Raw genomic sequence first — 24756 nt, 5'->3', positions numbered from 1 at the left:
TTGCATATTATATCGTGTTGTTTGGCTATTAGTTTTCAGAATTTTGACCTCATTGCTGCTTTTTCGTGGCCTGAAATCTACAACAACGATCGAATTTTTGAACTCTTCCTGGAATCCAGAACTCTATATCATGTTTGTGGCTACATATGTAGAAATATTATGGCTGACAGAATAACCTGAGGGGTAGACAGCATTTTTGTAGTGAAATACCTTGAAGGAGGTTACATTTCTTCCCAGAACAACAGTGCCTGTCGTCACTGAAAAAAGTCCCACAACTCCCGAATTGCACCACCACCACTTAGCACCATCTAGATTTTTCATTATGGGGATCTATTTCAGGATCAACAACTACGTCGGTCATTTTCATTTTTTAAAACTGGACAAAATTGCAGAGCACAATTCCCAGATTTAAATATTCCATAATCCCCGACAATGCCCTTAGTGTTGGTGTTGACCTTCGTAGGGTGCTCTTTCCAAGAGCCGCTGCAGACTCGATGGGCCGAATGGCTTCCTTCTGCACTGTAAATTCTATAAATTCTATGACTAAACAATAATAATCACAAAAGAGAGGTTGTGACCATTTTGATCAGTGGTGGGCAACCTGGGGCCCGGAGGCCACATGCAGCCCATCAGAGTTTGCAGTGTATCCCACAAGGGACCTTTTCTCTTCCTGTTGTATATTAATTACTTAGACTGTGGTGTCCAGTGCAGGATTTCAAAATTTTCAGATGATATGAAGATTGGAAATGTTGTCAATTATGATGAAGATAGGCTTGAACTTCGAAGGGACATAGGCATACTGGTGGATTGGGCAGACAAGTAGCAGATGCAGTTCAATACAGCAAAGTGTGAGGTGATTCATTTTGGCAGGGAGATTATAGAAAGACAATACAAAATAAGGATAAAATTCTTAAAGGGGTGCAGGAGCAAATGGGTGTATCTGTGCAGAGATCATTGAAGGTGGCTGAACAGGTGGAGAGAACAGTTAATGCATTTAGGTGGCAGCACGGTGGCGCAAATGGTTAGCACGGTTGCCTCACGGCGCCGAGGTCCCAGGTTCGATCCTGGTTCTGGATCACTAGAGTGGAATTTGCACATTCTCCCCGTGTTTGCGTGAGTTTCGCCCCCACAACCCAAAAGATGTGCAGGATAAGTGGATTGGCCATGCTAAATTGCCCCTTAATTGGAAAAAATTAATTGGATACTCTAAATTTATTTTGAAAAATAATGCATTTAGTATTCTGGGTTTTATTAACAGCAGCACAGAGTACCAGAGCAAGGAGGTGGTGCTGAATTTATGCAGGACACTAATTAGACCTCAGCTGGAATGTTGTGTACCGTTCTGAGCACCAGATCTTTGGAAGGATTGGAGAGAGTTTACAAGAATGGTTCCAGGGATGAGAAACTTCACTTATGAAGTGATAGATTGGAGAGTTTTGGACTTTGACAAAGGGTCATCTGGACTTGAAACGTTAGCACTTTTCTCTCCCTACAGATACTACCAGACCTGCTGAGATTTTCCAGCATTTTCTCTTTGGTTTCTCTTGAGTTTGGGACTGTTCATCTTGAAGAGACGAAGGCTAAGAGGAGATGTTGGGGCTGGGCAGAGTAGACAGCGATAAACTGCTCCCACTCGTAAAAGGATCAAGAATAAGAGGGCACATTTAAGATAATTTGCAAAAGAAGCAAATGTGAGAAAATATGTTTTTCACACAGCAAGTGGTTCAGGTCTGGAATGAACTGCCTGGGAGTGGTGCAAGTTCAATCGAGGCATTCAAAGTGCGTTAGATGATGATTTGAGTAGGAACAATATGTAGGGGTACATGGAAAATGGCACTAAGCCACCCTGCTCGTTTGGAGGGCCAGTGCAGACACGATGGGCCAAGTGGCCTCCTGCGCTATAACAATTCTGTAATTCTTTGTTCTAACTAGGCTCGCGGAGGCGAAGCAGAGAGGCACAGAAACAGGAATGGCGACAGTTTATTTTCAGGAAGAATAAGAACATTTGAAGCAGGATTAAGCCATATTGCCCCTTGAGCCTGCAACGTGATTTTCCCCATCCCAGATAAAGTTCTGCAGAGTTAATAAATAGGTAGCTGTGGACAATGAGCGGAGCGGGGGCGGGGGGGATATTTGAGTGGGATCTGCCTGGAACGGGAGAGCAGTGAGTGCTGCAGTGTGGTGTGAGGATGGGAGGTGCCAGCACTGGTGTTTGTACAGGTGCAGCCGGTCCAGGTGCAGCCTTCCGCTGAGAAGCCAGAGCGCGGGTGTTTGAGAGTGACGCTGCTGTGAGTACCGCCAGCTACCTCAAAGAAAATCGAAATAAAACTCTTCGATAATAACCAGTTCGAATGTAATTTGTTGTCGTTTGTTGTTTCTACAGGGCGGCTGTCGCTATCTCGACTTTGTAAAGGTAAGAACCGAAGTGTTTGACAGTGTGGACTGCTGGTTTGGGAAAGGTGTGGCGCGCTGCTCTGATGTTGTTTTCCAGATTGTGAACAAAGAGAAGTTACCGATTAAGGATGGCGGTTGGTTTCAGTCGGTGAGGTGGGATATTGGGGGGTGGGGTTGGAGAGCGGCTGATCCTGATCTCTCTACAGCTAACCTGGGCAGTGGAGTGATGGAGAGGTTAGAGGGAAGTAGGGGTTTGAGAGGTTGGAGGGTTGGGGAGGTTGGAGGGAGGTGAGGGTTGGGCTGTGGGGGTGGGAATGAAATATGCTGGGGGGGGGGGGGGACGCTCAACTAATTTGAATGTGCTGGAGAAAGCTGAATGGTCTTTAATTAACATTACATTTAATTATCACCTGAAGTTTGCAACCACCATCTCTGCAGCTGCACTTCTTAAACAAAAGGAAGAGTGTCTTTAAATTTGAAATTTTCACCAGTGCACTGATGATTTTGCTTAGTTTTAAACCACAAAGATCTAATAGGCAAAGATCAAAAAGTTTGTGGGGACAAAATTCATGCACACCTCAAATAAAATAAAAAATATGGGGCCTAAATTTGAAATCTCCTGAAAACGGATGATTAATCTGCATTTGTTTAATGTAATGCAGGCACCATGCCAGCTTTGTGCTGCCTGCACTTGCTATGTGTAGCCAGTGCTAACTACACTGTTTATTGGCTGCACACATCAGCAGGGGGCACAACATCATAACTTGATAGCACCAGTTAAAGCTAGTCTACACTACCTGCAGCTAGCTGGCATCTCTGAAAGGTGAGGTGCATTGTGGCTGGAGCAGGTACTGACAGTTGTGCAGGAAGTGAATCTTACCGAGAAACAATGAAGAATGACACAATGTCAGAGGTGGTGTTCTCCCAAGTTCTTCAGACATTGCACCGGAGGCTTTGGTGGAGGAGGTGGGAAACAGAAGAGATGTCTTGTATCCACAGGGGCAGAGAGCTCGGAGGTCCTCCGGATACACGCTTAAAATTAATGTCGAGCTTCAGACCTTGAGGACCTGCATGCAATGCTGAAAAAAGTTTACTGCTCTCATGCAAATGGTCAAGGCCAGTGAATGTATTTTCAAATGCCATGTCCTATCGACTGCCCAATTCACCACACTATCAGAAATCTCTCCTGCTGAATATTCAAATGCCTTGCTTCCCTCAGAGACTTCATTCTGCTGCCAGCTCCACACTCACATCACCAAAAGATTGCACAACACTTAGATACTTTAACGGCATTCAAAAGGCATCTTGACAAATACATGGATAGAGGGATACAGTACAAGGAAGTGCTGAGGGCTTTGGCCAATGTTGGTATCATGACCGGTACAGGCTTGGAGGGCCAAAGGGCCTGTTCCTGTGCTGTATTGTTCTTTGTAAACACTGACACACTTCCCTCGCTCCTGTAGAACATGTGACACATAACCAGATCTAACAGCAATGTATCAGAGGAACAGGCATGCCTGATATCCTAACCAGCATGGATGAGATTGTGCAGGCCATTATTGGGACACCCATTGCTGAGGTGAGTGGTATAGGCTGGTGAGGGCATAGAAAGCACCAAGGATGGGAGAGAGCTTCCTCACACCTTATCCCTCTCATCAGAGAACAATATAACACATTTACATTAACACATTTTTAAAAAAAACTATTTTTTTATTCTCCAGTTTCACATTTTCTCCCAAATGTACACCCAACAATAAACAATAATCAGTAACGAATGTAATGTCAATCCCCATATCAATAACAACAATCCCATCCTCCCACCAAACCCCAGACATTGGCCCGCATGTTAACATAAACAAATGACAAAAACGAATCAGGAATCACCCATAGTCACCATTAACACATACAGTCCCCCTCCCCCAACCCTCCGAACCCCAAACCCCTAATGTTCGATGTGATCCAATTCTTGAAAGTGCATGATGAATAACGCCCATGAATTGTAGAACCCCTCCATCCTTCCCCTCAGTTCAAATTTGACCTTTTCGAGCATTAAGAATTCCAGCAGGTCCTCCCGCCATGCCAGAGCACAGCGTGGAGAGGTTGATCTCCACCCTAACAGGATCCGCCTTTGAGTGATCAATGAGGCGAAGGCTACACCATCTGCCTCCGCGCCCGTTTCCAACTCCGGCTGGTCCGACACCCCGAATATGGCCTCCCGAGGGCCCGGGTCCAGTTTCACATGCACCACTTTAGAGATTACCCTAAACCCCTCCTTCCAGTAATCCTCCAGCTTTGGACAGGACCAAAACATATGAACCTGGTTCGCGGGGCCTCCCCCGCAACATTCACACACAGCTTCTACCCCCTCAAAGAGCCGGCTCATCCTCACCCTTGTAAGATGCGCTCTGTACACCACCTTCAGCTGTATCAGCCCCAACCTCGCACACGAGGTGGAGGCGTTCACCATCTGGAGCATCTCACACCAGAACCCCTCCTCCATACCCTCTCCCAACTCTTCCTCCCACTTTGCCTCGATCCCTTCTAGTGGCGCCTTCTCCTCCTCCAAAATAGCCCCGTAAACCGCCGATACTATCCCCTTCGTCACCACCTCCTCGAGCAATGTGGAAGCCGTCTACTGGGAAGCTCTGTATCTCCTTTCTGGCAAAGTCTCGCACATGAATGTATCTAAATATTTCCCCCTGCTCCAGCCCATACTTCGCTCCCAGCTCCTTTAATCCTGCAAAACGACCCCCAAGAAATAAATCTTTTAGTGTTCGAATTCCTTCCACCGCCCATCTCCAAAAATTTCCATCCCACTTCTCTGTCTCAAATCTATGGTTCCCCCGAATCGACATTTCCCTTGACCCTGCCCCCAACCCTAAGTGCTGTCGAAACTGCCTCCAATTTCTCAAAGAAGCGATTACTACCGGACTCCCTGAGTATCTCCCCGGGGCCGTCGGGAGCGGCGCCGTCGCTAGCGCCTTCAATCCCGACCCACTACACAAGCTCCCTCCATTCTGACCCACTGGGAGTCAACCCCTCTGACCCAGCTCCGTACCTTCCCCACATTCGCCCAGTAATAATACATCAGGTTCAGAAGACCCAAATCCCCTGCCTGCCTTCCTCTCTGTAGTAGCACCTTTTTAATTCTGGCCACCTTCCCTCCCCATATGAAAGAGGTAATCATCCCTTCAATCTCTCTAAACAATGCTTTTGGCAGGAAAATCGGCAGGCATTGAAAAATAAACAGGAATCGTGGCAGCACATGCATTTTAACCGCCTGTACCCGACCTGCCAGTGACAGAGGAAGACCATTCTACCTTGCCAGATCAGCTTTCACTCTCCCCACCAAACTAGAAATGTTGTATCTACGGAGCCCCCCCCCCCCCCCCACCAATCCCGGGCAACCTGCACCCCCAGATATCTAAAGTGAGTCCCTTACGGAATGGCAGCCACCCCCCCCCCCCCCACCCCACCCCACCCCTGGCCGAGACACCACAAAATATTCACTCTTGTCTAGATTTAATTTGTACCCTGAGAAAGACCCAAACACCCGAAGCAGCTCCAGTAGTCCCCCTATTGACACACTTGGTTCCAACACGCATAATAGCAGGTCATCGGCATATAAGGACACCCTATGCTCGATGTCCCCCCCCCCCCCGCACTATCCCTTTCCATACCCCCAAACTTCTTAATGCGATGGCCAATGACTCAATCGCGAGTGCAAACAGCAGGGGGGACATAGGACATCCCTGCCTAGTCCCACGGTGGAGAGAAAAGTATTCTGAGCTGACGTTCTCTGTATGGATGCTGGACTTCAGCTCTTTATAGGAGGCTGTTTAGCACAGCGCTAAATTGCTGGCTTTGAAAGCAGACCAAGGCATGCCAGCAGCACAGTTCGATTCCCCGAACAGGCGCCGGAATGTGGCGACCATGGGCTTTTCACAGTAACTTCATTTGAAGCCTACTTGTGACAATAAGTGATTTTCATTTCATTTTATATAATAGATTTACCCAGTCCACAAATTTGGGTCCAATTCCAAACCGCTCTGGAACTGCCATCAAGTACCCCATTCTCCCCGGTCAAACAACACATGAGCATTTTAATGAGGTGGGCTACAAGGAGACTGTTAGTTCTGCACAACAAAGTGCCTGGTAAATTGGGAAACCTGTCAGCCTTCAATCAATGTCAAGGAACATGGGGGAGGTCAGCATTATCTTGGCATGGGGCTTGCAACTCATTCTTTACAGCATGGAAATTGTGGTCAGCACTGTTCACACAATTGTCAACCCAACTATGATGCAGTGTGTATTGGCTGATGCCTCAGCTGCCATTATAGCACAAGCAGGAACTGCCCAACATCTTAATGCTGCAGTGTAAGCTTAGACTTCTGTCATGGAAGTTGAGATGGCTGCCCTCACAGCTGTGGATTACTTGTGTGCAAAGGAGTTTGCAGAATGTTGCAGTAGTCCAGTAATCTGTCCTCCCAAAGGATTACTAGGATTTCTGAGGTATTGCCTTGGGAAGTGGCAGTGCTCCATGGAGAACAAACCTGCCATTCTCTCTCAGGAAGACAGCATTTGTCCTCTCACCCCTCTGCCACTCTGCCCGTGTCCATGATGTTGCTTGTAAGCCAGCCAACCCATATTATTGCCACCCCTGCAAAATTATGCTTTCTGTACTTTGGCCTTCTAAGCCCAGAGTAGCTTAAGGTCATTTTCCGAGACCATCTAAGGTCTCCTCCACAGAAAGTCTGCAGCCTTCCACCAACTGCTATAGACACTGGGATAGCTCCACCTAGGAGCACTAGGACAGGCAAGGACACCAAGAGAATGCACAAGGACGATTGGTTAACTTTCTTATGCAATATGGCCTGATGCAATTTTTAAAATTTGATTTGGAATATTTATTTTTTGGTGGCTTTTGTTTTTGCATTGTAGTCAAGCAGATACTGTGATGATCAGTAGGTGAGGGAAGGTAAGGTGAGTTTTTCATGAACCATAAGGGTCTATTTAGGCTCCCAACTCCATTCCTCCACCACCTCGGCTATTGGCTGAATAGTTGGTGGCAAGGGCTGGCCCCTCATGATTGTAGGTTGTGCAGCTTGCAACAAACTGCCATGAACCTCAACAGTTATTCTGTCTAAAATTGCAGGACTCTTAAAGAGCTGTCCAGGGAGTAGAAACATTGCTTCAGCAGGCCAGTGGCCTCCTCTATTACATTTTCTGTGGCAAAAAAGCTTTCATTGTCTGTAGCCTGTGCACATTTACGTGAGTTGTGCACTGGAGTCATGAACCACGTGGTCAGTGGAGAGTGTCATTGCTCAGGAGCTTTGACTCACTGCTGTATGCACAGCGAAGGCATCATGATTGCTGTCAGGATACTGGCCTTCAAGGTTTGTTGTCTATGATCACACCAGCTGGATTCTGAGTGGGTGGAATCCCTTTTGGTTCCAGTATCAGGCAGTGTTGAGATGGCACCTGCAAAACACTGCACATACAGCCACTGTTACCCTGCACTAGGAGTGAGAGCCCACAATCCTCGCAAAGCCCACTCTGCCTGCTTGTTTCTGGCAAGGAGAATAAAACATAGTTAGATCTTATTGAATAGAGGGCCTTGGTGTCTCTGTACCTTATGCAACAGTGGATGCTAAACTGCAAGATGTTGCAAATTTTTATAGCTCCAAACTGGAAGGAGTCAGTTACATAAAGGATTGTTGCTATGGTCAGCTACACAGCCACTGACATTGCAGTCCTTGTCTCTTTGAGATCACAGTTATGGCTGCAGCAGGTGACAGATTTCAGTGCGGATATACTGACTGAAGTGCAGATGTCTCACATTGTTCTTCACTGAGGTTTGGGTAGGAAGAATTCTCCCTGGACAGATATAGCCTCCTGCTGAGAGACCTTCCCTCTTTCTCTCCTTTATTCCAACCTCCTCCTCTTCCAGCATTTTGACCTGCTCTGTGCAGTCTCTGTTAATTCTCCAAGTCATGCTGTCATGGAGAATGCCTGCTGGTACACCCGTTTATGGGAGCAAATGGTTTGTGCAGAGGCCTTGAATTCAACGGAGAAGTTCTTCAGCAACTGGCATACCAGTCCCTGTAGACTCTTGCACCTGCCAAGTTGTATTTATAAAGCAGCTGTAATATAATAGAATGACCCAACGTTCTCAAGCAGAATTAGACTGGCCAAGCCAATTAAGAAAATATTAGGGCATTTGGTCAACAAAGTAAGTTTTAAGGAGCATCTTAAATGAGAGAGGTAGAGTAGGAAAGGTTAACCTCAGAGTCTAGGGGCTGAAGGAATGACCACCAATGGCGAAGCCATAAAATTTGGGAATGCTCAAGAGGCTGGAATTAGGCGAGTGCAAACATCTTGGAGGGTGAAGGTGATTATAGAGATGGGAATGGGGAGGCCATGGAGAGAATTTGAGACCAAGGATGAGAATTTTAAAATCAAATGTTGCTTGACTGGGAGCCAGTGTAGGTCAGTGAGCAAGAGGTAATAGTGAATGAGTCTGCAACTAGAAATAACACTGAAAGCACTAAACGTCTTCCTGCTGCTGAATACGTGTTCAGCTGTGCATGGTTAAGAGAGGATGTCGCTGGTGTAAACATTATGGTCTGCCTGACCTTCATTCTTCCAGCAGGCATTCACTACATGTGCATTAATCCTCTTGCCATGTGCATCCAGCATGATTCACCCATGTGTACAGTGCGGCAGATGCTATTCCCGGACTCTTGAGGGTTCTTGTAGCACCCAAGGAGCAGGAGCTAAGGAACCTGATTATTCACCGATAATGCCTCAGTTTAGGGGAGTATTTTTTGTCAGATATGGTTATTACATATGGTTATAAGGCCTCCAACCTGTCACCCTGAGTGGCACTTTTTATTCATTCAAGGGCGATGGCATTGCTGTCAAGGCCAGCATTTATTGCATTTCTGTAATTACTCTTGAGAAGATGGTAGTAAGCTGACACCTTAAACAGTTACAGTTAGTGTGGTGAAGGTTATCCCATGGCACTGTTAGTTGGGGAGTTTCAGAATTTTGACCCAGTAATAATGAAGGAACAGTAATATATTTCCAAGTCAGAATGGTGCATAACTGCGAGAGGAACTTGCAGGTGGTGGTATTCCCATGTACCTATTTCTCTTGTCCTTCTGGGTTGTAGTGGTCATGGGTTTGTGTGATGTTGCTGAAAATACCTTTGCTGCACTGCATCTAGAGAATAAGGTACATACTGCAGCCGGTGTGTGCTGGTGGTGGAGAGAATGAAAGTATATGGTGGTGGATAGGATTAAGAGGGATGCTCTGTCCTGGATGGTACTAATCTTCTTTAGTATTGCTGGATTTATATTCATGTGGGCAAGTGGAGAGTGTCCCACATTTGGTCAAATTTTGCCTCGCTATCAAGAGCCATTACTGGCATCTCACCTCCAGGTTTCAGCTCTTTTGTCTCTGTTTTGATCAAGACTGTAATGAGGTGTGTTCATGGTGGAACCCAAACTAAGCATCAGTGATCAGATCATTGATAAGAAAGATGCTTTGATAGTGCTATCGGTGACACCTTCCATCACTTTGATTGAAAGTAGACGGTTGAGATAGCAATTAGTAAGATGGGATTTGTCCAGCTTTTTGTGAACAATTTTGTACTTTGTTGGGCAGATGCAGCGGTGTAGCTCTATTGAAGTAGCTTAACTAGAGATGTAAGTTTTAAGTTCTAGAGCACAAGTCTGTAGCACTACAGCTGGAATACAGTGCACTCAGTTGTTCCTAAATATTGAGGATTGAATTGAACTGGCTGAATATTAATTGTATAACAATTCTGTTTAATTGTATGTACAGTAAGAAGTCTTGCAACACCAGGTTAAAGTCCAACAGGTTTGTTTCGAATCACTAGCTTTCGGAGCACTGCTCCTTCCTCAAGTGAATGAAGAGGTGGGTGCCAGAAACATATATGTAGACAAAGTCAATGATGCAAGACAATACTTTAAATGCGAGTCTTTGCAGATAATTAAGTCTTTACAGGTCCAGGAGAAACTGGAGAGAGGGATAATCACAGGTTAAAGAGGTGTGAATTGTCTCAAGCCAAAACAGTTGGTAGGATTTCACAAGCCCGGGTCAGATGGTGGAGGGGGTGAATGTAATGCGACATGAATCCACGGTCCTGGTTCGGGCCGCACTCATGTGTGTGGAACTTGGCTATAAGTTTCTGCTCGGCGATTCTGCGTTGTCGCGCGTTCTGAAGGCAGCCTTGGAGAACGCTTACCCGGAGATCAGAGGCTGAATGCCCTTGACTGCTGAAGCGTTCCCCAACTGGAAGGGAACATTCTTGCCTGGTGATTGTCGCGCGATGTCCGTTCATCCATTGTTGCAGCGTTTGCATGGTCTCGCCAATGTACTACACTTCGGGACATCCTTTCCTGCAGCGTATGAGGTAGACCACGTTGGCCGAGTCGCACGAGTATGTACCACATATCTGGTGGGTGGTGTTCTCCCATGTAATGGTGGTACCCATGTCAATGATCTGACACGTCCTGCAGAGATTGCCATGGCAGAGTTGTGTGGTGTCGTGGTCGCTGTTCTGAAGGCTGGATAGTTTGCTGCAAACAATGGTCTGTTTGAGGTTGCGCGGTTGTTTGAAGGCAAGTAGTGGGGGTGAGGGGATGACCTTGGCAAGATGTTCGTCTTCATCGATGACCTGTTGAAGGCTGCAAAGATGTCGTAGATTCTCCGCTCCGGGGAAGCACTGGACGACGAAGGGTACTCTGTCAGTTGTGTCCCATGTTTGTCTTCTGAGGAGGTCGGTGAGAAGGTCATCCCCACATCCTTTACTCATAGAGTTAAAGCAATTGTGAACAGTTTGTACAGCAGTCAAGACAACAAAATTCTAAAAGAGTTGGTGTAAACCTGGGCTGGATTCGCTGTTAAAATTAGAGTGGAAACTTTGTTTAAAAGTGTTATTTGGAAAACCCGGACAAGATTTTGGAATGCAAACTGCTAAGGGAAAGCATTGTTGTGAAATAATATTTTAAAGCCTGTTTTTGGGAGTAGATTTTGGAAACTCACAAGACAATCATCTGATGGTTTTCTGAAGAGAAATCCCAGACACTAACTTGAGCTCAGAGCAGAGTGCGTGTCTTTGAGCAACTCACCTTGTGTGCCAAAAAAGGGATTTTGTGTTAATGAGGCTACTGTAGCTTAAGGTGTACTTTGTAAGCAGTGTTCATTTTGAAATCTGTGTGAAATTATTAAGCTAAGGAGGAAATAAAGGAGTATTGTATCATAATCCAATTTTTCATGTTTAATGCTTTTTTCTTGTTGTTAAAAGAAATTATCAGTCCTGTTACCCTGTCTATCCACGTTTTATAAAAAAAGTAAGTTGAAGGGCAGGGTTCTCCGTTCCTGAGACTAAGTGTTGACCCCGGCTCAGAATTTGTGGACTTCCCCGACAGCAAAATTGGCATTGCACCTGGACCGATTCAGCAACTGTTAAACGGCTAGCACCGGCGTCATGTGGCACACAATCGGTTCCAATGAGAAACGGTGCGGGATTCGCTGGATTCACAATTGACACTCAGGAGGCTGACAAGCTGCAGCTGCATATACACACTTCTCTCCCCACACACACACTATCTGAGCCAACACGATGGCAGCAAGACATGCGGCCCCAAGTGTTATGGACGCCGAGAAGGAGGCTGCTAGCTGCCGCCATTCGCTGTGCCTGTGCGCAGGTGGCAGAGGTGGTGAGCGCCACCAGCAACACCATCTGGACTGACCAGAACTGCGTGACCTCCTCAGGGCGGCCAGTGTGAGTAGCACTAACCTCCGTCCCACACACCGGTAACCCTACACCCCCACACCCGGAGGGTGGCTGAACCTCCACACTGCACCACATGCCGGCACCAGTATAAGCCGCCATGGCTGGGTGCACTAGCCACTGAGGCCACCAGCTACCCATCCGTTGGGCTGCATGCGTCGGACTGTCTAACACCGGCATTTTCTGTGTGACATGGACCCAGAAGGTGGTGGCACAGTCAATGGGTGATGTGGTGCAGTCCTAGACTGCGATGGTTAACTCCCTGCTCTTGGCCAACAGCATGAAGACCCTGTTTGAGACCAAACCGGGCCTCCAGGACTGGCAGTGCCTGGTGGCGGGGGGAGCCTCAGGGGATAGCTCCACTTTGCACCCCGTCCCATGGACTAGCATGGGGCCATCGGGCACTCCGAGGAAGGAGGAGGTGATGGGGCCCATGCCAGTGACTCTTGCAGGGGAAGTGGCAGGACACCCCAGCACCGTGCACTACCCTGCCCACCCCTTTCTGTGCCTGGTGCATCTAGTGGGCAGCAGGCAGAACAGGCAGCACCAAGCCACGTGGGATACCGGAGGAGCAGCTGGGCCCATCCAGGCCCAGGGATTCGACGTTGTCGAACAATGCGGAGCACCAGAGCTCACTACAGAGTGGATTGTCATCATGCTCCATTCCGTCGACCAGACCCGCTGTTACTACCAACTCAGAGCCTGCACCCTCTAGTTTACCAGGTATGTATCACAGAGGGGGTTGCAAGCAGGGAGTGGCGGGAGGGGGATGGGGGTTAGGATGCAATGCCCGTGCCCCTGGCCAGTTCCCCTCCCACACCTCAGTCGGTGAACCTAGAGACGATCAGAGGGTCCCGTGCACCTTGTTCCTGGAGCACAGGTCGTGCGACCTCCTATACCTACCTGAGGCCCATGTCTTGTTCATCCTCACTCTCCCCCGCACTCTCCGCGTCGGACGAGGACTGATGTTCATCCTCCTCCCCTTCCAGCACGTCACCCCTCTGCTATGAGATGTTGTGGAGGATGCAGCAGTCCGACACGATACAGGTGACACTCTCAGCATCATACTGGAGGGCCCCTCCAGAGTGGTCCAGGCACCTGAACCGTGTCTTCAGGAGGGCGAAGCACCCTTCGATCAAGCTCCTAGTTGCTTTGTGGGTGGCACAGTGGTTATCCCTGCTGCCTACTACGCTGAGGACTCAGGTTCGAATCCTGGCCCTGGGTCACTTTCCGTGTGAAGTTTCCACATTCTCCCCGTGTCTGCATAGGTTTCACCCCCACAACCCAAAGATGTGCAGGGTAGGTGGATTGGCCGCGCTAAAATTGCCCCTTAATTGGAAACAATTAATTCGGTACTCCAAATTTTACAAAAAAAGAAAAAAATTGTGTGGCACGATAGCACAGTGGTTAGCACTGTTGCCTCACAATGCCAGGGTCCCAGGTTCAATTCCCGGCTTGGGTCACTGTCTGTGCGGAGTCTACACGTTCTCCCCGTGTCTGCGTTGGTTTCCTCCGAGTGCACCAGTTTTCCCCCCCCACAGACCAAAGATGTGCAAGTTAGGTGGAGTGGCCGTGCTAAATTGCCCTTAGTATCCAAAGAGATTAGGTGGGGTTACTGGGTTACGGAGATAGGGTGGAGGTGTGGGCTTAATTAGGGTACTCTCTCCCAGGGCCGATGTAGACTCAATGCGCTGAATGGCCTCCTTCTGCACTGTGAATTCTATGATTCACTATTGTAGCGGGTCTCTATGTCGGTCTGTGGCCTCCGGATAGGTTCATCAACCCCGACTGCAGTGGATAACCCCTGTCACCCAGGAGCCAACCCCCCAGTTGGGGGTGCATTTCCCACATGTCAGGAATCGTCGCGTGTGCCAGATGAAGGCGCCATGCACACTGCTTGGATATCGGGCGCAGACGTGCCTGATGCGCATCTGACGGTCACATATCAGCTACACGTTCATGGAGTGGAATTGCCTTTGGTTTGTGTAGAGTGGCCTGTCATCTGCATGCATCCCATCGATCACCCTCTGGACCCGGGGCATGTTGGCGATGGTGGCAACCCCGCTGCCCGGGCATCCTGGTGGGCTCAGTCCACATTGAAATGGTTGTACTGTGACGACTGGGCATATAGGGCCTCCATGAGCTCGTGGATGCATCTGTGCACCGAGCTTTGCAGGATTCCGGACAGGTCCCCACTTGGCGCCTGGAAGGAACCCTGGCATAAAGGTTCAGGGTAACCGTCACCGTGACTCATTCCCCTGCGGTGCCAGGTGTGCCATGATCAGCCGGAGTCTTTGACGGCATGCCTGGGTCCGGCAGGTCCTCAAATGGCAGGTGCTGCCGGTACACATGAGACCTCATGGGGCGCCTCCTTTGTACCTCCTCCTTGGCTGTTGGGTAGCCGACTCATCCTGGGCGTCTACCTCAAGTTCTTTTGGGGCAGGCTCCACTGCTGCAGCTTCCTCCTCCTCGAACAGCGCCAGCTCGTGCAGCCAAAGTGTATTCTCCAGGCCTGCGGCGACTAGGAGGAAAACCACCATTGCTGGTTGAATTCCAATATCCACTGTCTGCAGTGGGTGAAAGGCCGACGTGTTAGCATGGTGTGTACCCCCAGATCGAGCCAGACCCACCGGGCTACAGGGTGGCCCCGGTTGGCACTGTGGGCTCTTCCGCCACATGGTTCCACCTCCCTCAACCCCACATCCCTGACCCAGTCAGTGCCCTGCACTGTGGGGACTCTGGCTCTGACGCCCACCCTTGCCAGCGGTATATTCCTCGCCCGACGCCACCTTGGGAGTTACAGTGGGCGTTGCCCTGAATGGGCCACCTGATGACCAGTCGGCTGGTGGTGGCCAGTTGGAAGGTGGGGAGGGGGGGGGGGGGTGTATGGCAGAGGGTGGGGCACCCATACGGCTGGTGTCACTCCGCAGAACCAGGGACCAAGGTGGGTGGTCAGTGGGGTGCACAGCACGATGGTTGCTTTGCAGGCCACAGCAATGGCGGTCCATGACTGGACACCGGGCCAATTCCATGGGTGTTTCACCCCAGCCCTGGAAGGCCCACCCTATCCCAACCAGCCCGGCCAGCGTCCGGTCTGGCAGCTCACAATTGCGCATCCCGTGTCCTACCTCCTCTCTCTCACTCATCAGCCATGATGGTGGTTTCACGATTTTTAAAAGCACAAGTGAACCACGCCATCGGGAACTCGGCCCATCGGAGGCAGAGAATCATGGAGGCCCAGAGGAATACCGGGTCAGGCCCGCTAATGCTATGCAAACGGACTTTACCAAGCGCGCGTTCTTGAATGCATTGACACCGCTGTCGAGGTGACAGAGAATTGTGATTTAGCGTCAAATCTGCACCTGCTGCGATTTCGCCGTTCGAACCAATTCTCTGCCCAATCGTGTTGGCCGACGGAGAATCCCGCCCATGGTCTTTTGAGCCAGGGTTCCATTCTGGGACCTTCCTGTTCAGTTATAACATCAACTGGGATTGTAACAGTGACTTTGCCTTTATTTTGAAATTCAGCCCCCTGCTTCTAGGTTCCGCAACCAGCGGAAACATCTTCCCTGCATCTACCCTGTCTGTTCCTTTTTAAGTATTTTGGTTTTCATAGTTGTGCTGGATTTGTCCATCATTGAGGGTGGGGATGTCCTTCTATTTATTGTTTAATGACCGGATTTGGCAGCACTGCAGAGCTTTGATCTAATTTGATCCATTGATTGTGGGATTTCCTAGCGCTATCTGTAACCTGCTACACCTGCTGTTTACCATACATCTTGCCCTGTGCTGTAACTTCACCAGGTTGGCACCATGTTCTTTGACACGCCTGGGTTCCCTTGAACTGCAAAGCAATAATTATTGGATGTTGTGTTGTTAACCTGGAGCCAACATAATGTTAATTTTATTGTTAAATCAGACTATTGAGTGTGTTTCAGTGCAGTTCATGTTTAGTAGTTGCTATTGATATTGTGATTCCTTGTACATGAATATCCAGGTAAAACAAGTGTGTCACTCAAACAAAAATGATTTTCTCTATTGGGCAGCACGGTAGCACAAGTGGATAGCACTGTGGCTTCACAGCGGCAGGGTCCCAGGTTCAAATCCCCGCTGGGTCGCTGTCTTTGCAGAGTCTGCACATTCTCCCTGTGTCTGTGTGGGTTTGCTCCAGTTTCCTTCCACAGTCTAAAGACTTGAGGTTAGGTAGATTGGTCATGATAAATTGCCCTGAGTGACCAAAAAAAGATTGGGAGGGGTTATTGGGTTACAGGCATAGGGTGGAAGTGAGGGCTTAAGTGGGTCGGTGCAGCCTCGATGGGCCGGATGGCCTCCTTCTGCACTATGTTCTATTTCCTTTTTTATATCCTTGATGTTTCAAATTTCTTCACATTCAGTATTTTGAAGTATAGTCATTATTGCTCTGGGGGTAGATTTGTGTGAATCAATTTTTCATTATGCAGTAATGAGAATAATCTGCAATTAAACTATTATTGGTGGCATTAATTGGAGAAATGTTGGTTAAGATGCTGGGAGAGCTCCCTCCTCTCATTTGCATAGTACCATTGGATCTCCTGCATTTTTTGAAGAACTGTAATGGGCAGATGGGGATAAAAGTCAACAGCCCTGAGAAAGAGGAATATTGCCCCAAGGTATCAACCCAGATAATATAATTCCGGTTCTTGAGTGGAGCTTAAAGAACCACAACAACTTGCATTATTGTTAGAGCTTTTCACATTGTAAAGCATTCCCAAGGTGCGCCAAAGAATTTGCCACTGAGCCACATTAGATATTAGGACAGATGTGACTATCTGAAAATAGGAAAGAGTGGTAGATAGACTTTGGGATGGAATTTCAAAGCTAAAGACTGTGGCAGCTGAAGGCACAGCCACCAATAGTGTAGTTAATAAAATATGGGAAGTGCAAGGAGCCAGAATTGGGGGGAGTTCAGAGATCTGTAGGGCTGTAGGGTTAGAGGAGATTACAGAGATACGGAGGGTGAAGCCATTGAGGGATTGGAAACCATACTGAGAATTTTAAGATTGGCTACCACTCTGGCAGCGCCTCAATGGAGATCAGTGAGCACAGGAGTGATGGGTGAAGAGTATTTGGTGGAGTCACTGTTCACAGAGCCGAATCGCAGGCCAAGATAAATAATGGTGATGGAGTGGAGCTGGGGTGGGAACTCCCTACTTTGGGAATTTCTGCTCCTTGGGCTGGAAAGGGATCTGACATATAAACAGAGGCGGGTTGTCTCCATAATGGTGCATGTGTGTTCCTAGACCACTGAAAAGAGGCTGTTAAAAATATTTTACCAGATCAGCTCCCCAGCACAGCTCCCCAGCAACGAGGACCAAGGTCATGGGTGAAAAGGGCTTGCCAATTTCTGGTCATGTAATCTTAGCAATTGTGGGTAGGCTGGCAGCAGAAATACATCCAATCATTTTCTAGGTTCAGCCTGGCCCATGCTAATTGGCTGCCCTGACATGGTGGAGTCAACATTGGGGGCCATTGAGATCATGGATTTCAACCCATAAATGTTTATTTCCAATGCGAATATGCTGGGGATGTGGAGTTTTGGGGAAACGGGGTGTTTTCTCTGGATTTCATAATGGTTTTAATGGAAATTGGAATAAATTCCACACATACAATGCTGCTCAAGAAAAGAGGAGGGAAAAACTTTCAAATTAGAAAACTTTGGTAACTAGTTGCTTAGTAAAAGCTACTTGCCCTGTTTCCCGATGAAGCATCTTTATTTGAGACTACCCATTTCCCTCTTTTTAAAACAGAACTACAACATCATGGCAACTGGAAACAATGGTGATCCATGCAGGTCATGTTCATCACACGAAAAGGAGATCGATGATGTTGATGCAGGTTTGTCTCTATTTAATGTACATGTAATAACTGGTAGGCATTTAGATATTGGGTCATTTGAAGTGTACATCAACAATTCAAGATTACAAGTTAAATACAGGTTAGGGAAGTTCATCTCAATTCATCCATCCAGAGAGATCCTGATAGACACCACACTATAGTTTCCAATTGTTCCTTAGATGATTCCAGGAGTTTTTGTCTTTGTGCTCCATTTGGAATTTATTCCAATTGTTGATCACTCTCTATGTAAAGAATATAGATGAATCCTGAAAGTAACTTTTACCAAATTGGCCATGTGTCTCCTGGTTTCACTTCCAGATATTAATCTATCTGTTTCTATATGCTTAGCAGTCATGTACAATTTGCTAAAATCACCTTTCTGTTGCCTCGCTCTCAGACTAAAAAGCCCAGGTTTCTCCAATCTGTTCTGATAACTCGTATCCCTGAGATTAGGGGCGTGCCCCATGTCTCTGCTCTGAACTACCTCCAGCACTCGAATGTCATGTTTCTTGGGAAATGGACACAACTTTCCGAGTATGGTCTGTCCAGAGTATTATCATCCTTATCATTAACTACTCTGTTATATTGTTCAATATGTTATTGACTTTATTCATTGTGGCTCTGCATTCATTGGGCACGTTTGGCATTCAATCTACGAATATTCCCTGGGCTCTTTGCCACATTAAAACAAGAAAAAACTTGCATTTATGTAGCGCCTTTCATAACCTCGGGACGTTCCAGGACAATGCTTAGCCAGTGAAGTTCTTTTTGAAATGTGGTCACTTTTTGTAATGTAAGGAAATGTGGCAGCCAATTTTCATGTAGCAAGCTCCCACACAACCATGAGATAAACAACCAGATTTTTTTTTCTCGTGATGTTAGTGAGGGATAAATATTCGTTGGGACACTAGGCAAACTTCCCCGATCTTATTTGAAAGTGCCACATCCACCTGAATGGAGAGATAGACGTTTGTTTAAATTCTTATTCAAAAGGGGGAAATCTCTGACACTGCAGCTCTCCCTCAGAACTCCGCTAGAATCATAGAATGCCTACAGTGCAGAAGGAGGCCTTTTGGTCCATCGAGTTTGCACTGACTCTTGGAAAGAGCACCCCACCCAGGCCCCTATCCCCGTAACCCCACCTAACCGGCACATCTTTGGACTTTAGAGGAAACTGGAGCACCCGGAGGAAACCCACAAAGACACGGGGAGAATGTGTGAACTCTACACACATACCCAGTGCCAGAATCAAACCTGGGTCCCTGGTGCTGTGAGGCAGCAGTGCTAACCACTGTGCCAACGTGCTGTCTTAAAGTATCGCCTTGTGTTACATGCTCAAGTCACTGAAGTACATGAACCCATGACACATATTAAACTTCATCTGCCAATATTCTGTCTCCTTACATATTTTCACCTAATTAATTCTGTAATTTCGGTAATCCTCTGATTTGACACCACCTTTCAGTTTGGTATCTTTTAAAGATTTGATCATTTTGCATGACTTTTCTGAATCCACTTCATTTATGTAAATTAGAAACAGTCACGGTCTCAGCACTGAGACACCAACCATTTACTCCTCACTCTGAAATAAATCCTCTGAGTATTCCTCAATTCCTACCCATCAATCGGTTTGTTATTAATTCCCAGGGTTTAATCTGAATCCTCACAGCTTTCAGTTTAATGAATAATTTTCATGGACAACTTTATCAAATGCCATTGGGAGCTGAGGTACAAAGGATTCCCCTCTTGGGGTTTTCCACTTGCTCATAAATTTGAGGAGTTTTGTCAAACAGTATCTTCCCTTTCTGAATACATGCTGGATATTGGGTGCTAGGTTATTCTACAGATAATCTTTACAATTGCACATCTATTGGCCTTGTACAAGATTTAAGATCAAACTAAACTACTGGGAAGGACTAAGCAAAGAAGAATTGTAATTAAGAATTCAATATTTTGGTCTTTAAGATATATACTTAAGAGTATAAAATTGTTTTTGTATTCACTGTGGTAAGGGATACTTCTTGAGAGGAATGAACCATGAGGCAGAATGTTACAGTCCCCTGTTGGCGGGTTTGAATGTGTGCGAGGGGCTGAGTGCCAGCACCCACTGTGTTTCTGCCCTCCTCCATCATGGGTCAAGTGATGTCTAAGGCTGCCTGTTATCTTTCCAAAGAGCTGCTTCCTACTTGAGGCTGTCGGGAGAGGTTCAGAAGGGGTGTGACACGGTGTACAGTGGTTAACACTACTGCCTCAAAGCGCACCAGGGAACCAAGTTCAATTCCAGACTTGGGTGAATGTCCGTCTGGAGTTTGCACGTTCTCCCTCTGTCTGTATGGTTTCCTCCAGGTGCTCTGTTTTCCTCCCACAGTCCAAAGGTGTGCAGGTTATGTGGATTAGCTATGTTTAAAAAATAAATGCCCCTTAGTATCCAAAGGTGTGTAGGTTAGGTGGGGTACGGGGATAGGGCGGGTGATTGGGCCGAAATAGTATGCACTCTCATAGGGTCGGTGCAGACTCAATGGCCTGAATGGTTTCCTTCTGCACTGTACGGATTCTAAGGAGTGGGGTGAGGTCACCCCTGAATGTGAAAGGGGGTGATGTCTCCCTTATGGTGGCACCCTTTCCACACCCCAAGGATCTGGGCCCAATGGTGCAACCTCTTTCCCATAACCTCCCCTCCCCTCCGTGAGATCCCCACCTTACCCTGGACTTGGGATTTCGAATCTGGGGACAGGTTGCAGTCCCAGTCTTGGCCAATGCTGCCACTGGTGCTGCTGACCTCTGAGCCAGGAGCAATCTGATTGGCTGGCAGCTCTCAAAGGTGGGATTTCCGCCTGAGTGAGGGGTGGGAGTCCTCTTTCTAGCCAATTAACATTTGTTGGAGCGTTAAATGACTAGTTTGTCCTCCGACATAATATACAATTTTTCCTGGATGGGGGTTAAAAGTGACAGTAAGAATACAAGACATGGTTCAGCAGTAGACCACACGACCCCTCTAGTCTGCTTGGCTATTTAATATGATCATGACTGGTCTTCTGCCTCACTCCACTTCCCACCTACTCCCATATCTCTTGATTGCCTGAGAGATCAAACATCTGCCTATCTCTGTCTTGAATATACTTCATGATGGAGCCTCGACAATACTCTAATAGAGAATACCAAAGATTCTCAGTCCTTTAAGTGAAGAAATGTCTCTTTATCTTAGCCCTAAATGATTGACTACTTCCCCTGAGGCTGGTCATTGCGTTCTAGATTCCCCAGCCAGGCAAGACAACCTCTCTTTCTACCCTGTCAAGCCACTTTCAGAATCTTGTATATTTCAATGAAATGACCTCTCATCCTTCGAAACATCAGAGTACAGGACCTGTTTACTCAACCTCTCATCATAAGTCAACCCTTTCACTCCAGGAATCTACCTAGTGAAGCTTCGCTGTACCACCTTCAAGACAAGTATACTCTTCCTTAGAAGGCCAAAACGGCATACAGTACTCCAGGTGTGGTCTCACCAAAGCCATACATAACTGCTGCAAAATCTCCTTGTTTTTATTCTTCAGCCCTCTTACAATAAAGGCCATTGAGTCATTTGCTTTTCTAATTGTTTGCTGTACCTGCATGCTAACTTTTTATGTGCTTGTGTGAGTACACCCAAGACTCTGAACATCAATATTTGTCATGAAACACATCAACTCCATACTCCCAGAATGCCTAGATCCACTGCAATTCACATACTGCCACAACTGGTCCACAGCCATCTCCCTCGCCCTACACTCATCCCTGGAGCACCTCGACAATAAGGACTCCTCCATCAGAGTCTGATTTATTGATTACAGCTCCGCCTTCAACACCATAATTCCATCAAAGCTCCAAAACCTAGGACTTGGCTCCTCCCTCTGCAACTGGATCTTCGACTTGCTGACCCATAGACCATAATCAGTAAGGATAAACAATAACACTCCCTAAATGCCGGGGTCCTGCAAGGCTGTGTACTTAGCCTCCTGCTATACTCCCTGTACACACACATACAAAATTTGGCTTCAACTCCATCTACCGTGGTGGGTCGGATCTCGAACAACGATGAGTCAGAATACAGGACGGAGATAGAGAACCTAGTGGAGTGGTGTAATGACAACAATCTCTCCCTCAATGCCAGCAAAATTAAAGAGCTGGTTATTGACTTCAGGAAGCAAAGTATCGTACACACCCCTGTCTGCATCAACACGGCTGAGGTGGAGATGGTTGATAGCTTCAAATTCACCACATCACAAACAATCTGTCCTGGTCCATCCATGTTGACGCTGCCACCAAGAAAGCACAATGGTGCCTATATATCCTCAGGAAACTCTGCATGTCCACATTGACTTTACCAACTTTTACAGATGCACCACAGAAAGCATCCTATCTGGCTGCATCACAGCCTGGTATGGCAACTGCTCGGCCCAAGACCTTAAAAAACTTCAGAGAGTCATGAACACCGCCCAGTCCATCACACGAACCTGCCTCCCATCCATTGACTCCATCTACACCTCCCGCTGCCTGAGGAAAGCAGGCAGCATAATGAAAGACCTCTCCCACCCGGCTTACTCACTCTTCTAACTTCTTCCATCGGGCAGGAGATACAAAAATCAGAGAACACGCACGAACAGATTCAAAAACAGCTTCTTCCCCACTTTTGCCAGACTCCTAAACGGCCTTCTTATGGGCTGACCTCATTAACACTGCACCCCTGTATGCATCATCTGATGCATGTGTCTATGTATTTACATTGTGTATTTTATGTACGGAATGATCTGTTGAACTGTATGCAGAACAATACTTTTCACTGTACCTAGGTACATGTGAAAATAAACAAATCCAAATCCAATCCATTTAAAACTTTCACACCTTAAAAATATTCAGCTTTTCTGTTCTTACTGTACAGTGAATAACCTGCCACTTGCCACTCGCTAGGTCTGTCCACTCACTAAACCTGTCATTTTGCAGCCGCTTTGTGTCCTCTTCACAGCTTACATTCCCATTAAATTTTGTATCATTGGCAAACTTGACTTTGTTGCTCTCAACCTGTTTGGCTAAGTCATGATTATATCAGGAAGGACATACTGGCACTGGAGCGGGTCCAGCGGAGATTCACATGGATGATCCCAGGAATGGTAGGCCTAACATACGATGAACATCTGAGGATCCTGGGATTATATTCATTGGAGTTTAGGAGGTTGAGGGGAGATCTAATAGAAACTTACAAGATAATGAATGGCTTAGATAGGGTGGACGTAGGGAAGTTGTTTTCATTAGCAGGGGAGACTAGGACCCGGGGGCACAGCCTTAGAATAAAAGGGAGTCACTCTACAACAGAGATGAGGAGAAATTTCTTCAGCCAGAGAGTGGTGGGTCTGTGGAATTCATTGCCACAGAGGGCGGTGGAGGACGGGACGTTGAGTGTCTTTAAGATAGAAGTTGATAAATTCTTGATTTCTCGAGGAATTAAAGGCTATGGAGAGAGAGCGGGTAAATGGAGTTGAAATCAGCCATGATTGAATGGTGGAGTGGACTCGATGGGCCAAATGGCCTTACTTCCGCTCCTATGTCTTATGGTCTTATTGTAAACAGCTGAGGCTCCAGTATTGATCTTTGCGACACTTCACTATTCAGTGCCTGCCAATTTGAAAATGCCCTGTTTATTCCCATTTTCTGATTGCTGCCTGTTCATCCTCCACCCATTAATATATCACCGCAAAATCCATGAGTTCTTATCTTGCATATTAATCTTTAGTGTGGCAACTAGAATCATAGAATCCCTAAAGTGATCATTCAGCCCATCAGGTATGCAACGACCCTCAGAAAGAGGACCCTAACCTAGGCGCACTTCCCTGCCCTAGCCTCGTAACATCACCTAAGCTTTGGTCACTAAGGGACAATTTAGCATGGCCAATTCACCTAACATCTTCGGACTGTGGGAGGAAACCAGAGCACTCTGAGAAAACCTGCACAGACACAGGGAGAATGTGCAAACTGCACACAGACAGTGACCGAAGCTCAGAATTGAATCCGGATCCCTGGGACTGTGAGGCAGCTGTGCTAACCACGGTGCCACCATGCCAAACCTCATTCAATTTCTTTTGGAAATCCAATTGTACTACATCTCCCCTACTAGTTGCATCCTCAGAAAACTGTAATAAATCAATCAAATGCTATTTCCTCTTCAGCACAGGGCTAAATCGCTGGCTTTGAAAGCAGACCAAGGCAGGCCAGCAGCACGGTTCAATTCCCGTAACAGCCTCCCCGAACAGGCGCCGAAATGTGGCGACTAGGGACTTTTCACAGTAACTTCACTTGAAGCCTACTTGTGACAATAAGCGATTTTCATTTCATTTCATTTAATTAAATCATGTCGACTTGTCTGATCATACTGCAGGTCGAGTATCCTTTTTTCTGAAACCCTTGGGGCCGATTGCTTTTCGGTATTCAGATATTTTTGGTTTTTGAATGTGGTGTAGCTATAAGGTTCAGAGTACTGTGGACCTCTACTGGGAGGCCTTCTTCAATAGTTCTCCCAGTTTCAGAAATTTGTCTATTATTTTATATTTTGTTTTGTCAGCTTGGGACGCAGACTTCCCGGGCAAAAGGTCAGTGAGATTTGTGTTGGCTCATGTTGGAGTCCATTTCCAGTG

At 47.0% G+C, this 24756-nt stretch overlaps 1 protein-coding gene across 2 annotated transcripts in view; it reads left to right on the top strand.

The window, feature by feature from the left end:
• Positions 1-2151: 2151 nt before the first annotated feature.
• The window catches only part of LOC140396266 (bcl-2 homologous antagonist/killer-like), a 113108-nt gene continuing 90503 nt past the window's right edge, over positions 2152-24756 (top strand). Inside the window, exons 1-3 of one of the 2 annotated variants that reach the window (XM_072484643.1) lie at positions 2152-2288; positions 2384-2413; positions 18004-18091. In XM_072484643.1, the coding sequence (XP_072340744.1) occupies positions 18016-18091 (76 nt within the window). In that variant the 5' untranslated portion in view covers positions 2152-2288; positions 2384-2413; positions 18004-18015. The remainder of the gene's footprint in view (positions 2289-2383; positions 2414-18003; positions 18092-24756) is intronic. The other variant, XM_072484642.1, reaches the window with a different exon arrangement.

Source organism: Scyliorhinus torazame, chromosome 19, assembly GCF_047496885.1.
Source record: "Scyliorhinus torazame isolate Kashiwa2021f chromosome 19, sScyTor2.1, whole genome shotgun sequence".
NCBI lineage: Eukaryota > Metazoa > Chordata > Chondrichthyes > Carcharhiniformes > Scyliorhinidae > Scyliorhinus > Scyliorhinus torazame.
This window is presented reverse-complemented; position numbering and strand designations above follow the sequence as displayed.